General features: G+C 40.9%; 1 protein-coding gene across 1 annotated transcript in view; it reads right to left on the bottom strand.

The window, feature by feature from the left end:
- LOC126470412 (zinc finger MYM-type protein 2-like) overlaps window positions 1–16,068 on the bottom strand; it is a 444,979-nt gene that overhangs the window by 59,760 nt on the left and 369,151 nt on the right. The window contains exon 15 of the mRNA XM_050098266.1: window positions 4,619–4,803. Within this exon, the coding sequence (XP_049954223.1) occupies window positions 4,619–4,803 (185 nt within the window). The remainder of the gene's footprint in view (window positions 1–4,618; window positions 4,804–16,068) is intronic.

Genomic DNA, 16,068 nt, shown 5'->3' with positions numbered 1-16,068 from the left:
CCATTGACCTACCATAGCAAAAAATGGGATTCGCTTGAAGAGGCAACACATTTCCATTGATTGATGGTCAAATCTCAATGGTCTCTGCTCACTGCAATTTTAACTGATGATGATTTTGGGTCAACATGTGAACACAGAGGGGTGGTCTTCTGCGGAGCCTCATGTTCAACAATGTATGATGAACAATGTGCTCCAAAACACTTGTGTGTGCACCAGCATTGTGTTCTTTCAGCAGAGATGCCACAGATCATCATCTATCCTACTTTACAGACAGAGCAGACACACCTCCAAACCACATGTTTTGTGAAGAGTCCTGGATGTCCAACCATTTATCACGTAGTGGTGGTTTCACTGTACATCTACCTCTTTCTGTACATGCACATGACAGCAGTAAGTGAACATTCAACAAGCTTAACCATTTTTGAGATCTTGTTCACAGGCTCTGAGTAATAACAACATGCTGTCTGACAAAGTTGCGTATCTCAATGGATTTCACCACTTGCAGACATGTTCGCTAAGGTGAGCTCCCGTCTGTGCATACTCCATTTACATACTCACTCACTCCCCCCCCCCCCCCCCCCCGATATCATGTGCCCTCAATGCCACCAGGTGGCAGCTAACATCACAGTGAGCAATGGTCATAATGTTTTGGCTGATCAGTGAACACTTAAAATTTTAAAAATGTTGCCCACAAGAAATAGCAATGGCAGCTAATGTTGGGGAAAAATAACTTTTAAGTATTCTTCAGAACTCTTAATTTTCCATGCAGATGTATGACTCTACCACTGCAGATAATAATGCTTTATTGATGGCATATGTACATTATTTTGATGAAAAGAATGCACTATGAGAAGTAATATTATCCACAATATATCTCATTACAAAAACAAAATGATTGTCGACTTCTAATGCTGTGGAATCATACGATATAAAGAACAATATTCCTTTGAGTAATATAAAGACATGCTACTGGTGGAGCACCATCAATGATACATCGCTATCATGTATTTATTGTTTATTTGAAGGAAGTAGTATCAAATAATTTATTCACTCGTTGCATAGTGCACAGACCTTGGAGGAAAACATTTAACAGCAAGTTACCATTCATTGTGAAATATAACAACTCAGCTGTAAAAGGATTAAATACAATTCGAAATATGATAGAATGTTTAGACAGCTTTAACAAGACAGCACTGAATATTTTATTAGATTACTTTTGCACACAGAAGTTCGATGGCTGTCAAACGGAACATTTTTGAATCATTTTGTAACATTATATGACAATGTCAACAATTTTTGAGTGGAATAATGAAACCAATCTGCATCAACATTTGAAAACAATAAAGAATGATGCATTTTATTTGGCAGATATTTTCAAGACATTTAACAGTGTCAATTTGCAGCTTCTTGGAGCCGATAAATCTCTTACAGGCTACCAAAATAATGCATGTATTGATAAACTTCATTATCATCTATTGAAGAGAGAGTTCTATCAATTTCCTAAATTATCATCTATAGAAAATGATACACCTCCAAAGGATATTGATATATTTAGTAGCCACCTCAATGCAGTTAAAACAGGACACAGAAAAAAAATTTGAACATATTTTAAAACTGAAGGTGCAAGACTGGATGGAAAATCCTTTTACCACAAACACTGATGAAGAGGCTGATACAACTTGTTAAGAAGACGACCTAGAAATTAGATACGATGAAGAAAGTAAACATCAATTCTATTGTGGTAGATATGAAAACCTTTGGAAAAATAAAAAAAATGCCTGCCTCATTATTGTGGAATCTGGCTTTGGTGCTATTAGCCACATTATGACCAAAGAAGGAAACTGCCTGAATATTTCTGAAAGAGGAGATGTTTGTTCAAACCTTTTAAAAAACTGAGCCAATAGCCGGTATTTAGTTTTCCAGCACCAGCCTCAGGTATCTCTTTAATAATTTAATTACCTAAATTCAAATTCATCAGATTTCATGCTTCTATGTAAGCAAAGTACAAATAAAGAGAGAGATTTAACAACAGTAAGTTGTTTTCTGAAGATTTATTCTGCCAGAGTTCTTGAATATAGGACAAAGTATTTGTTAAGTAATTATTATTACAGCATGAAAACCCTGAGTCTTTAAAGAACCGAACTCCCATGTATAAATTTTTTTTTAAACATATGCTTACTTTACAAATGAGTTAATGTGTTAAATATCTGACATTAAGCATGTACAAAAATGATAAAGAAGTTTAGGACAGGTTTGAAATTATGCTTAAAGTACGTTGGAAGTCACTAAGTGCTCCATTGTGAAAAACAGGATGAATATGGTCTGGGTAATTCGTACTCCATTTTAAGCATAAACAAGTTTCTTACTCATCTCAAACTTCATGAAGTCATATTTCCTGAAATGTGCATCATACAATGATATAATTTTGCAAATACATTCAGTGTTATATGTGGGTAAGGTCTGTAAACAGTGTTGTGAACAGAATCAGCAGTGAAGAAGTAATATATTAGAATGTTGTGTCTGATGCTGAAGTGTTACCACATGACAGTGAAAAAGTAGTAAGCTATAAACTTTTATCCTTTCATAATTCTGTGGAAGTGTCAGTGAGCAAAAGTTTGATTAAGATTTTAAATTATGTGTAAATTTTGTTGGCAGTTGCTAAATGTTCTCATTCACAAACATTGGATGAATTAAGTCCAGGTATTTGCACACTGGCAGTTACGTTACCTCAAGACAAACACAGTTTTAACTGTAATATTTCTCTTATTGTATTAAAACAAAATACCACTTAATGAAGAGATTATGAAAGCATTTTAAAGATTTAAATTTGTTCAATAATGAAGGAAAAAATTTGAAAATCAATTTTTTTGCCCCTAGAAACTGTTAGATAGGCAGCCAGCAACTAGTTTCGGGTTCTGAAAATTTGAAAATCAATTTTTTTTGCCCCTAGAAACTGTTAGTTAGGCAGCCAGCAACTAGTTTCGGGTTCTGGGATATTTGTTTGGTAATATAAATGCTCTTGCTTTAACTCTGTTTTATAAATTTTATGAAATAATGTTATTTCCCTTGTTTATAAATCACCATTACTGTGGAACTGGTGGGCAGTTAGATAATTTTGCTACTAACGCTAACTAGGTATAAGAAAGATGACTACCACTTATCTAGATGAACTTTATGGCATACAGATACTGGTATGGATAGCTACACATCATCTAGAGAAAGCTCTGGGCATTACACTGCACTGCACAGAGACATGAAGCTGAATATGTACTGTACACAGCACGGGTGTTTTATCTTTTCTCACACAATTGCTGCTATTCCAACCAGAATTTTCCACTGAACGTAACTTTATTGTCATGCCGCAAAAAACTTGCTTTGCTTTGCCTTCACTGAAAGAGACTTCTGCATTGGTTTGTAAATATGATGCATAACAATTTATAATGCTCTAGGACATTTATCATCCTTCCACACTTAGCTACCAAACAATTCACAAATTTCCAACTCTACAGATTTATACATACATACATTATTTACAGTGAAATGTTAATTCTCCCTTTTAGATGTTGAATAAATAATATCTCAGTTTTAATGGTGTAGCAATGTCATAAGAAAAGGATATGTGTCTGTATGTGCAGTATCTTGAGGTTTTTTCAGTTACAGCAATTTTGGGAAATCCTACAAAAGATCAATCAGCATAATAGGTAAGGATTTGAGTCCTCATCACTGTGAATGGTGCAGTGTATTATCAATGATGTATCTTACACAACAGAGCCAGCTGTTACAATTGTGCAGTCAGACTTTTGTAAGAAGGAATCAGACAACTCTTCTTTCCCCTTCTGTTATTAGGGGTAATATGTACACAGCCTCACAATTCTGTTTATGGAAACAATCCTCCCCAGTAATATTTTAATTTCTTCACGCATCTGATGAACTATCAGTAACAAAAATCACTTGCTTCAACTATTAAACTTTTTGAGAGTATCATGACACCACTGAATGCAAGCAGACAACTTTCCAATAATTATAGTTTTCAGTATCAAAGTATATGGTACCATGGAAATGTTGACCGAGGGCAATGAATACTTGACACCAAAAATCCTTCACGCCTGCAGCTGTCCAAATGTGTTCCACATTAAAGTCAGTCCTCATATTTTCACAAACTTTTTTTTCCATCTGTTGTCTCAGAAGGTGGGGAGTTATGAAAAATGCTGATCACTGACTGCAATCCCCCCACATGGCTACCATAGTTAGATACAACTTTCAAGTATTACTATACAAAAACAATAATGTGCAAGTGTCAATTCAGGTATCTGATAGTTTCAAGTAACATTTCCACGAAACCATCATTCATCACACCACTGATGATCCAAAGATTAAACTAATCTACATGAAAATAAGCCAAAGCTGCCGTATTAACAGCTTCATAATCGTCAAAAATTTCCTCAGTGAGCCCATTACTTATATGACATCTGTAAAATGTTAGTACGGTTTGAGGTATACTAAATGTTGCTCTAAGTAATGTTCTACTGTAAGGAACATACTATGAACAACTTAAATTAACACAGTTAATAATTACCATTACTAATATTCACAACACACAGTACATATTTGAGCTTACCTTTATCTCAGTTATTAATTCCTCCAATGTGTTTTTTGTAGTGGGTATTATGGTTGGAACTGGAATAGGAAGTGGGAATGGCATAGGTACTGGAAAAAGTGAAGTAAACATATGCATTGGGCATGGGACATATATTGGAACTGGTACTGGTATAGGTACAAAAGGCAGTTTCGTCAGCGTCAGATCTGGAAAAAAAAAAATAAAATAATAATAATAATAATAAATAAATAAAAATAGAATAATATGCTTAGAAAATTTAAACCAAATAAAATAAAAATGTATTGCTATAGAAAGGTGGCAGAAGTAACTCTCATAACTGCAGTGGGTAGTGTGGTGGGATATGCATCTGCTTATCTGTGGTATTGTCATTATCATTTTCAATTAACACCATGGGCTGGTCAGTTGAGCCATCTCAGTTTTGTTGTCTATACTTTCAACAAATAAGATAATTGTGTGTTCCTTGTTTAAACTTATTTTATTGCTTTTAAAAATGTAGGAGCTTATTTCTGCCACACCTGCATTAAGTGCTGCCAAGGATGGATTAAAAGAGGGTGAGGGGGGGGGGGGGGTGGTGGTGGTGGTGGTGGTGGTGGTGGTGGTGGTGGTGGTGGTGGTAATCGCCTCCTCTGAGAGTTGAAACTACATTAAAATCAAACAACAATTTTTGTAATCTGCACCAAAGTTAAGCACATGAACGCAGAGTCATGGTCAGTGGATTTAGTTAATTCAGTATTTCTCAAGCCATCTTACTTTGTGTGCCTGAGAGAATGTACTGCCTGTCCCAGTGACTTTGTGCCCCCCTTCTGTTTGAATTGCGAGTGCCAAATATTAACAGGGCTTTCAAATCTGCCACAGCAGCATGCTTTACAATTATAATTTTCAAAAGATAAATATATACATTTTTGAACAAAACTGGTAAAAATATAACTGTCAACAAATTAAGAACTACAGTTTGAAAAGTATTTTATTATAATTTCAGTTTATTTGCTTTTCATTTGCTTATCAACTTTGTGTTAACAAAAGGCTTATGAGCTTGTTGCTGTGTGTTAAAAATTATATGAAAGAGGTTACTAAGAAAAAGGTTGCAAATACTATACATTTGAAGAAAATTAAAACTTTTTGTCTAAAATAAAACACATTTTTGCAGTTGTTTGGTATTTTAAAGCATCAAAACAGCTTAAAGCGGTAGTTTTTGAAGTCTACTTTCCTCAACTTTCAAGGAGAGGCCCCTGGGTCTTCTTTCTATTCTAGACCACTGCCCCCTCCCACAAAACTTAATTAATCTGCCCCTGAGTGCTGCTCACTAAAATTCCAACTAATTTCAAAACCATAAATAACTGTTGTGTTCCTGTGACTACATTTATTTTGACAGTTCTACTTTTTCTTACTCTAAATTACATCATTAAAAATTAAATATCTAACTGTAATTACTAGTTCTCAGGCTTAAAAACTTGTGTATGTCTATAAGAAACACAGTACTGAACACAAATATTGCACATCATTTTATTACTACAAACAATGCAAGTGATCAGAGAGGTCACATGCACAATCCTACCCATTGATACTACCCTTTTTCACTAAAGGCCAACGTTTATTTACTATTCACAACAGAGTATGTATTCCATTCATATAGATTCTAAAATCTGTTCCATACCACCTCATTTAAAGCACCACGGGCAGAGACAGACAGACAGACTAACATTCTTAAATATATACTCATAAGTTTTCTTTCACTGCCACAACAAATTCAACCCATTTTTCTTTAGTCATAAATATCTGCTGGAGCTGACATGAGACCCTCAAGGATGACTGTCCTTAATATGGTTGTAGTCTGGTCTCAGCTGGGTTGGATAGTAAAGAAAACTGAAGCTTTTGCATTTTGCATACAAACAGAAAAGATAACACACTGCCTTTCTTGGTCTTCTTATTTGTGCAAAACTAGTTTTATTTTCTTACTACAAACAAAATGCTTCTTTTAAAAGTGGAATTCCATGTGTGCTTTTCCTTGGGTAGGAAACAGTGAAAAAACAGACAAATGAGTTGCAATAGTACAGGAGTTATCAAAACCTCCTTGATCTACATTTAGACATCCCTAAAAACATCATCTTTAGAAGGATCAATGATTAATGGTGGTTACACAATGTTGAAGAGGTACACAATATAAAGCACAAAAGAAGATAAAATTCACTTCTATAACAACAAAACCACAAAATATCACACTGACTGTCATGAGAAAGTGCTTCACAAATGCAACTTGTGAATGTTTTTTTAAGATACTGAAACCTAGGTGAAGTAGTTTTCATAAACCTTGTACTACTGCAAATGATTTGGCTGGTTTTCTTTTTCACATTTTCCTACACAAAGAGTACATTACAGTTGCTGCCTCCAGCCATATTCAAGATTTTAATGTGTGCATTTGGTAGACTATTCCAAAATTAGACTTTGCAGAAAATCCTAAGAAATTTTGGTCTTATGTCAAAGCGGTAGGTGGATCAAAACAAAATGTCCAGACACTCTGTCACTAAAATGATACTGAAAAAGAGGATGACAGACTAAAGGCCAAAATACCAAATGTCTTTTTCCAAAGCTGTTTCATAGAGGAAGACTGCACTGTAGTTCTTTATCTAGGTACTCACAAAAGTAAAGTGAAAAATAATGTTAGTATATTTCATCAAAATATTGGGGGATTGAAGAATAAAACTGATGAGCTTCTGCTTTGTTTAGAAGATTGTCACTGATATGCAAAAGGTTAGCATCAATGGGTACAAATTAGCTGCACATGTAAGTAGAGATAATATGATGAGAGGAGGAGTTGCCATATATGTCAAAAGCTTCCACAGTGTAAAAAATTTAGAAACTAAAAAAATTTTGTGTAGAGCAACATATGGAAGCATGTGCCACTGAACTTAAACTAAATGATGGCACTTTCATAATTGTAACAGTGTATAGGTCCCCCTCAGGGAATTTCCAGCTATTTCTAGAAAACGTGGATGTTTGTTGTGCTATCTGTCAGACAGGGGAAGCAAATTGTCATTTGTAGGGGTTTCAATGTTGATTCCCTGAAAGAGTGTAATAGAAAGAATGACTGTGTTTTTTCAATTTGAGCTCTGTCATTGATTTTCCTACTCGGATAACAAAGAACAGCAGTACATTGATAGATAACTTTTTTATAGACCAAGATAAGTTTAAGGACATAAATGCTTATCTTGTTGAGAATGGTCTTTCAGATCATGGTGCACAGCTAGTTACAGTACATGACATAGCTCCATGCAGTATATCAAATCAGACTTTCAAAGCAGTGCATTCAATTAACAATATAAATATTGTAAACTTTAGGGAAAGCCTAAAGCAGCTAGACTGGGATGAAGTGTATAAGGAACCCAATGCAAACTTGAAATATAACTAATTCACGATACATTTTTAAGGGTATTTGAAAATTGTTTTCACAAGAAAATAGTTAAACATAATTCCAAGAAAACATATAAAAAAATCTTGGCTAACTAAAGGAATAAGAATATCTTGCAACCGTGAAAGAGAACTGTATCTAACAGCAAGAGGGAGTACTGACCCCGAAATTGTTCAATATTATAAAAACTATTGTGTGGTACTAAGAAAAGTTATTAAAAAGTCCAGAAGCATGTGTTTCATGTCTGAGATCAGTAACTCTGATAATAAAATTAAAGCAATTTGGAATATTATTGAAAGGGAAACAGGGCAACCAAGAGCACAGGAAGACTTTACTGCCATAAAACTGAATGACAAGTGTACTAACGAACAACCAGAAATTGAAAATATTTTCAATAATCATTTTTTAAATGTTGTGGAGAAAATAGGATCTAGATCTTCACTAGAAGAGGCAAGGTTACTAATAGAAGAGGCCATACCTGTGCAGTTTGAAACAACTGTAATTCCACCAATCTCTCCCTCTGAAATCAGTAAAATAATAAACTCACTGCAAAGTAAAAGCTCTTACGGAATTGATGGCATTTCCAGCAAGGTACTTAATGCTTGTTCCCCACCGGTAAGTAGGATTCTCAGCCACGTATGTAATAGCTCTTTGGAGCAGGGTATTTTCCCCGATAGACTGAAATATGCCATTTTAAAACCATTGCATAAAAAGGGGGATATGTCGGATGTCAACAACTACCGCCCAATCTCTCTTCTGACAACTCTATCAAAAATTTTTGAGAAAGTAATGTATTCAAGAGTAGCCTCCAATATTTGTAAAAATAAAGTACTAACAAAATGTCAGTTTGGTTTTCAGAAAGGCTTTTCAACAAAAATGCTATATACGCTTTCACTGATCAAATATTAAATGCCCTGAATAACAGGACATCACCCATTGGTATTTTTTGTGATCTCTCAAAGGTGTTTGATTGTGTAAATCATGGAATTCTTTTAGATAACCTAAATCATCATGGTTTGAGGGGGGCAGTGTTCAAATGGTTTAATTCATACTTAACTGGAAGAATGCAGAAAGGTGAAATAAGTGGTTCATGTAATGTTAAAACAACAGCTGATTCCTCAAACTGGGGGGCTATCAAGTACAGGGTCCCACAGGGTTTGGTCTTAGGTCCTTTACTGTTCTTGATATACATTAATGACTTACCATTCCACATTGATGAAGATGCAAAATTAGTTCTTTTTGCTGATGATACAAGTATAGTAATAACATCCAAAAACCAAGAACTAAGTGATGTAATTGTAAATGATGTCTTTCACAAAATTATTAAGTGGTTCTCAGCAAACAGACACTCTTTAAATTTTGATAAAACACAGTATATACAGTTCCGTACAGTAAATGACACAACTCCAGTAATAAATATAGACTTTGAACATAAGTCTGTAGCTAAGGTAGAATTTTCAAAATTTTTAGGTGTGTCCATAGATGAGAGGTTAAACTGGAATCAACACATTGATGGTCTGCTGAAACGTCTGACCTCAGCTACGTATGCTATTAGGATTATTACAAATTTTGGTGATAAGAATCTCAGTAAATTAGCTTACTATGCCTACTTTCATTCACTGCTTTCGTGTGGCATCATATTCTGGGGTAATTCATCGTTGAGTAGAAAAGTATTCATTTCTCAAAAACGTGTAATCAGAATAATTGCTGGAGCCCACCCACGGTCATCCTGCAGACATCTATTTAAGGATCTAGGGATCCTCACAGTATATAAATTCACTTATGAAATTTGTTGTTAATAATCCAACCCAGTTCAAAAGTAATAGCAGTGTGCATAGCTATAACACCAGGAGAAAGGATGATCTTCACTATGCAGGATTAAATCTGACTTTGGCACAGAAAGGGGTAAATTATGCTGCCACAAAAGTCTTTGGTCACCTACCAAACAGCATCAAAAGCCTGACAGACAGCCAACTAACATTTAAAAATAAATTAAAAGAATTTCTTCTACTCATCGGCAGAATTTTTAGATATAAATTAAGGGAAAAAAAACTTAAACATTAGTGTCATGCAATATTTTGTGTAATGTAATATCTTGTACAGACATCTTTTATTAACCTGACACGTTCCACATCATTACGAAGTGTCGTATTCATGATCTATGGAACAAGTATTAATCTAATCTAATCTAATCTGATTGTCGCACGGATGACAAAATGGTAGATATCGAAATAGATGACATAGGGATAGGAGAACAATTAAAATCTCTCGAAAGAGGAAAGGCCGCAGGAACTGATAGGATACCAGTTCGATTTTACACAGAGTACGAGAAGGAACTTGGCCCCCCTTCTTGCAGCGGTGTACCGTAGGTCTCTAGAAGAGCGTAGCATTCCAAAGGATTGGAAAAGGGCAATCATCACCTCTGTTTTCAAGAAGGGACGTCGAACAGATGTGCAGAACTATAGACCTATATCTCTAACGTCGATCAGTTGTAGAATTTTGGAACACACATTATGTTCGAGTATAACGACTTTTCTGGAGAACAGAAATCTACTCTGTAGGAATCACCACGGGTTTCGAAAAAGACGATTGTATGAAATCCAGCTCGCACTATTGACTTTCGCAAGGCGTTTGATACAGTTCCCCACAGTTGTTTAATGAACAAAGTAAGAGCAAATGGACTATCAGACCAATTGTGTGATTGAATTGAAGAGTTCCTGGATAATAGAACGCAGCATGTCATTCTCAATGGAGAGAAGTCTTCCGCAGTAAGAGTGATTTCATGTGTGCCACAAAGGAGTGTTGCACGACTGTTGCTATTCACAATATTCATAAATGACCTTATGGATAACATCGGAAGTCCACTGAGGCTTTTTGTGGATGATGCTGTAGTATATCGAGAGGTTGTAACAATGGAAAATTGTACGGAAATGCAGGAGGATCTGCAACGAATTGACACATGTTGCAGGGAATGGCAATTGAATCTCAATATAGACAAGTGTAATGGGCTGTGAATACATGGAAAGATTCCTTATCATTTATCTACAATATAGCAGGTCAGCAACTGGAAGCAGTTAATTCCATAAATTATCTGGGAGTAGGCCTTAGGAGTGATTTAAAATGGAATGATCATATAAAGTTGATCGTCGGTAAAGCAGATGCTAGACTGAGATTCATTGGAAGAATCCTAAGGAAATGCAATCTGAAAGCAAAGGAAGTAGGTTACAGTACACTTGTTCGCCCACTGCTTGAATATTGCTCACCAGTGTGGGATCCGTACTAGATAGAGTTGATAGAAGAGATAGAGAAGATCCCTCGGAGAGCAGCGCGCTTCGTCACAGGATCATTTAGTAACTGCGAAAGCATTACGGAGATGATAGATAAACTCCAGTGGAAGACTCTGCAGGAGAGACGCTCAGTAGCTCGGTACGGGCTTTTGTTGAAGTTTCGAGAACATACCTTCACCCAGGAGTCAAGCAGTATATTGCTCCCTCCTACGTATATCTCACGAAGAGACCATGAGGATAAAATCAGAGAGATTAGAGCCCATGCAGAGGAATACCGACAATCTTTCTTTCCATGAACAATACAAGACTGGAATAGAAGGGAGGACCGATAGAGGTACTAAAAGTACCATCCGCCACACACTGGCAGGTGGCTGGCGGAGTATGGATGTAGATGTAGATTTTATATAATGGTTTGTATTAACAGGCAAAGTGAAAACATAAAAACTAACCAGTACACAAACAGCAACTGGGTATTGCTGTCGTGTGGCACAGTACTTGTCATATTTTCTATTTTGCTGTACCTCTTAATGTGTATCTTTAAGCTGAATCTCACTTTAGACAAACTTCCAAGAACTTTATTGGAATTACACGTTAAACACCAAGTGAGGTGTTGCAGTGGCTAACACACTGGACTCGCATATGGGAGGATGACGGTTCAATCCCGTGCCTGGCCACCCTGATTTAGGTTTTCCGTAAATTCCATAAATCGCTCCAGGCAAATGCCAGGATGGTTCCTTTGAAAGGGCACGGCCAACTTCCCTCCCTGTCCTTCTATAATCCGATGACCTCGCTGTCTGGTCTCCTCCCCCAAACAACCTAACTCACACTCAGCTCCCCCTCTCACTCCCTGCCTCACCTCCCCCTCCTCCTCTCCCTCTCCACCTCACATCCCTCCCCTCTCCACCACAACCCCTAACCCCTCTCCCTCTCTGCCTCAATCCACTCCCCCTGCACCACAACCTGCACCCACCCTCTGCCGCAACCCCCCAGCCCCTCTCCCTCTCCACCACAACCTCCTCCCTCTCTCCGCCTCAACCCTCCTCCACCACTCGCTCTCCACATCCCCCCCCTCCCGGAATAGATGGCGTGGGATTGAACCACCGTCCTTCCGAATGCGAGTCTAGTGTTCTAGCCACTAGCAACTGCACCCCTCGCTCGGTGTAGGAGCGGGGGATTGGGGGGGGGGGGAAGCGAGATAAAGAGGAGAAAAGACTAGCGGGGGTACAGGGGGGTAGAGGGGGGCGGTGGCCGCAGGGGGGAAGGGGGGCAAGTGGGGACCTGAAACAGGGAACGGTGGGTGGGAGAGGGGAGGTGGGAGAGGAGAAGGGGGGAGAGGAGAAGGGTGGAGAGGAGAAGGGGGGAGAGGAGAAGGGTGGAGAGGAGAAGGGGGGAGAGGAGAAGGGTGGAGAGGAGAAGGGGGGAGAGGAGAAGGGGGGAGAGGAGAAGGGGGGAGAGGAGAAGGGGGGAGAGGGAGAGGAGAAGGGGTGAGAGCGAGAGAGGGGGAGGTGAGGGAAGGAGAGGGTGAGGAGAGGGAAAAAAGAGGGAGAGAGGGGGAGGATAGGGAAAGAGAGGGAGAGAGGGGGAGGAGAGGGAAAGAGAGTGAAGGGGAAAGAGAGGGAGAGAGGGGGAGGAGAGGGAAAGAGAGTGAAGGGGAAAGAGAGGGAGAGAGGGGGAGGAGAGGGAAAGAGAGTGAAGGGGAAAGAGAGTGAAGGGGAAGAGAGGGAGAGAGGGGGAGGAGAGGGAAAGAGAGTGAAGGGGAAAGAAAGGGAGGGGGAAAAGGGGGGGAAAGAAAGGGAGGGGGAAAAGGGGGGAAAGAAAGGGAGGGGGAAAGGGGGCGAAAGAGAGGGAAGAGAGAAAGGGGGGAAGAGAGAAAGGGGGGAAGAGAGAAAGGGGGGAAGAGAGAAAGGGGGGAAGAGAGAAAGGGGGGAAGAGAGAAAGGGGGGAAGAGAGAAAGGGGGGAAGAGAGAAAGGGGGGAAGAGAGAAAGGGGGGAAGAGAGAAAGGGGGGAAGAGAGAAAGGGGGGAAGAGAGAAAGGGGGGAAGAGAGAAAGGGGGGAAGAGAGAAAGGGGGGAAGAGAGAAAGGGGGGAAGAGAGAAAGGGGGGAAGAGAGAAAGGGGTGAAGAGAGAAAGGGGTGAAGAGAGAAAGGGGTGAAGAGAGAAAGGGGTGAAGAGAGAAAGGGGTGAAGAGAGAAAGGGGGGAAGAGAGAAAGGGGTGAAGAGAGAAAGGGGTGAAGAGAGAAAGGGGGGAAGAGAGAAAGGGGGGAAGAGACAAAAGGGGGGAAGAGACAAAGGGGGGAAGAGACAAAGGGGGGAAGAGACAAAGGGGGGAAGAGACAAAGGGGGGAAGAGACAAAGGGGGGAAGAGACAAAGGGGGGAAGAGACAAAGGGGGGAAGAGACAAAGGGGGGAAGAGACAAAGGGGGGAAGAGACAAAGGGGGGAAGAGACAAAGGGGGGAAGAGAGAAAGGGGGGAAGAGAGAAAGGGGGGAAGAGAGAAAGGGGGGAAGAGAGAAAGGGGGGAAGAGAGAAAGGGGTGAAGAGAGAAAGGGGTGAAGAGAGAAAGGGGTGAAGAGAGAAAGGGGTGAAGAGAGAAAGGGGTGAAGAGAGAAAGGGGTGAAGAGAGAAAGGGGTGAAGAGAGAAAGGGGTGAAGAGAGAAAGGGGTGAAGAGAGAAAGGGGTGAAGAGAGAAAGGGGTGAAGAGAGAAAGGGGTGAAGAGAGAAAGGGGGGAAGAGAGAAAGGGGGGAAGAGAGAAAGGGGGGAAGAGAGAAAGGGGGGAAGAGAGAAAGGGGGGAAGAGAGAAAGGGGGGAAGAGAGAAAGGGGGGAAGAGAGAAAGGGGGGAAGAGAGAAAGGGGGGAAGAGAGAAAGGGGGGAAGAGAGAAAGGGGGGAAGAGAGAAAGGGGGGAAGAGAGAAAGGGGGGAAGAGAGAAAGGGGGGAAGAGAGAAAGGGGGGAAGAGAGAAAGGGGGGAAGAGAGAAAGGGGGGAAGAGAGAAAGGGGGGAAGAGAGAAAGGGGGGAAGAGAGAAAGGGGGGAAGAGAGAAAGGGGGGAAGAGAGAAAGGGGGGAAGAGAGAAAGGGGGGAAGAGAGAAAGGGGGGAAGAGAGAAAGGGGGGAAGAGAGAAAGGGGGGAAGAGAGAAAGGGGGGAAGAGAGAAAGGGGGGAAGAGAGAAAGGGGGGAAGAGAGAAAGGGGGGAAGAGAGAAAGGGGGGAAGAGAGAAAGGGGGGAAGAGAGAAAGGGGGGAAGAGAGAAAGGGGGGAAGAGAGAAAGGGGGGAAGAGAGAAAGGGGGGAAGAGAGAAAGGGGGGAAGAGAGAAAGGGGGGAAGAGAGAAAGGGGGGAAGAGAGAAAGGGGGAAAGAGAAAGGGGGAAAGAGAAAGGGGGAAAGAGAAAGGGGGAAAGATTTTTTTTTTTTTGTTGGGTTTAAGGGCGCTCAACTGCTGAGGTCATTAGCGCCCAGTCACTGTTGTTAGAGCACATGGAATCTGGTAAAACTCAAGGGGATGGGGGGACACCAGAAGGACCTGACAAAGATGCAGATAAAATAAGTAAAAAGGTTAAATGTCTTTGGACAAGCCAGTTAAAGTTATAAAACGCAGAAGACGAGCAGCTGCTCGAGCGTCATCAGCTAAAACATCCGGTAAAGTAGATGGCAGGGACAGGACAACATGAAATTGACTAAAACGGGGACACGACAATAAAACATGGCGCACTGTTAATGCCTGACCACAAGGGCACTGCGGGGCTGGGTCACCGGAGAGCAGGTAGCGGTGGCTAAACCGGCAATGCCCAATCCGCAACCTGGTCAGAAGGACCTCCTCACGCCGAGATGGTCGGGAGGATGTTGTCCAAGCAGTTGGGAGCGGTTTTACTGCCCGGAGCTTGTTTCCTTGGAGGGATGACCAAGCATCCCACCACAACAACACAAGCCTCTTACATACATCCCCACGAACATCAGATGACGGGACACAATGGGAGGCTGGCCGAGGCAGGAGGACTGCAGCCTTGGCTGCAGCATCCGCTGCCTCATTCCCAGGCACTCCTACATGTCCGGGAACCCACAGAAAGCTTACAGAACCACCATTATCAGCGAAAGAATGGAGGGACTGCTGTATCCGTTGAATCAATTGATGGACCGGATAGGGAGCTCCAAGGCTCTGAAGAGCACTGAGTGAGTCAGAGCAGAGTACATACAATGAATGGCGGTGGCGGCGGGCATACTGAACGGCCTGATGGAGAGCAAAAATCTCGGCCGTAAAGCTGGAACATTGGTCGAGGAGCCGGTATTTAAAGGTGGCGGCCCCGACGACAAAGGCACAGCTGACACCATCGTCAGTTTTGGAGCCATCGGTGTAAATAAAGGTGTGACCGGCAAGTCGAGCACGAAGTTCGACAAACTGTGAGCAATACACTGCAGCCGGAGTACCCTCCTTCGGGAGTGAGCTGAGGTCGAGATAAATATGAACCGGAGCCTGGAGCCAAGGTGGTGTCGGGCTCTCACCCTCTCTGAAGGTGGTAGGGAGGGCAAAATCCAATTGTCGAAGCAGGCGACGGAAGCGGACTCCGGGGGGCAGCAGGGCAGACACATACAACCCGTACTGACGGTTGAGAGAATCGGCGAAGAAGGACTTGTAAGAGGGGTGGTCGGGCATAGACAACAGCCGGCAGGCATACCGCCACAGCAGTACGTCGCGCCGGTAGGTCAATGGTAACTCGGCTGCTTCAGCATAAAGACTCTCGACAGGACTAGTGTAGAAGGCTC

This window comes from Schistocerca serialis, chromosome 3, assembly GCF_023864345.2.
Source record: "Schistocerca serialis cubense isolate TAMUIC-IGC-003099 chromosome 3, iqSchSeri2.2, whole genome shotgun sequence".
NCBI lineage: Eukaryota > Metazoa > Arthropoda > Insecta > Orthoptera > Acrididae > Schistocerca > Schistocerca serialis.
The sequence above is the reverse complement of the archived record's forward strand: the minus strand, read 5'-3'. Positions and strand labels throughout refer to the sequence as shown.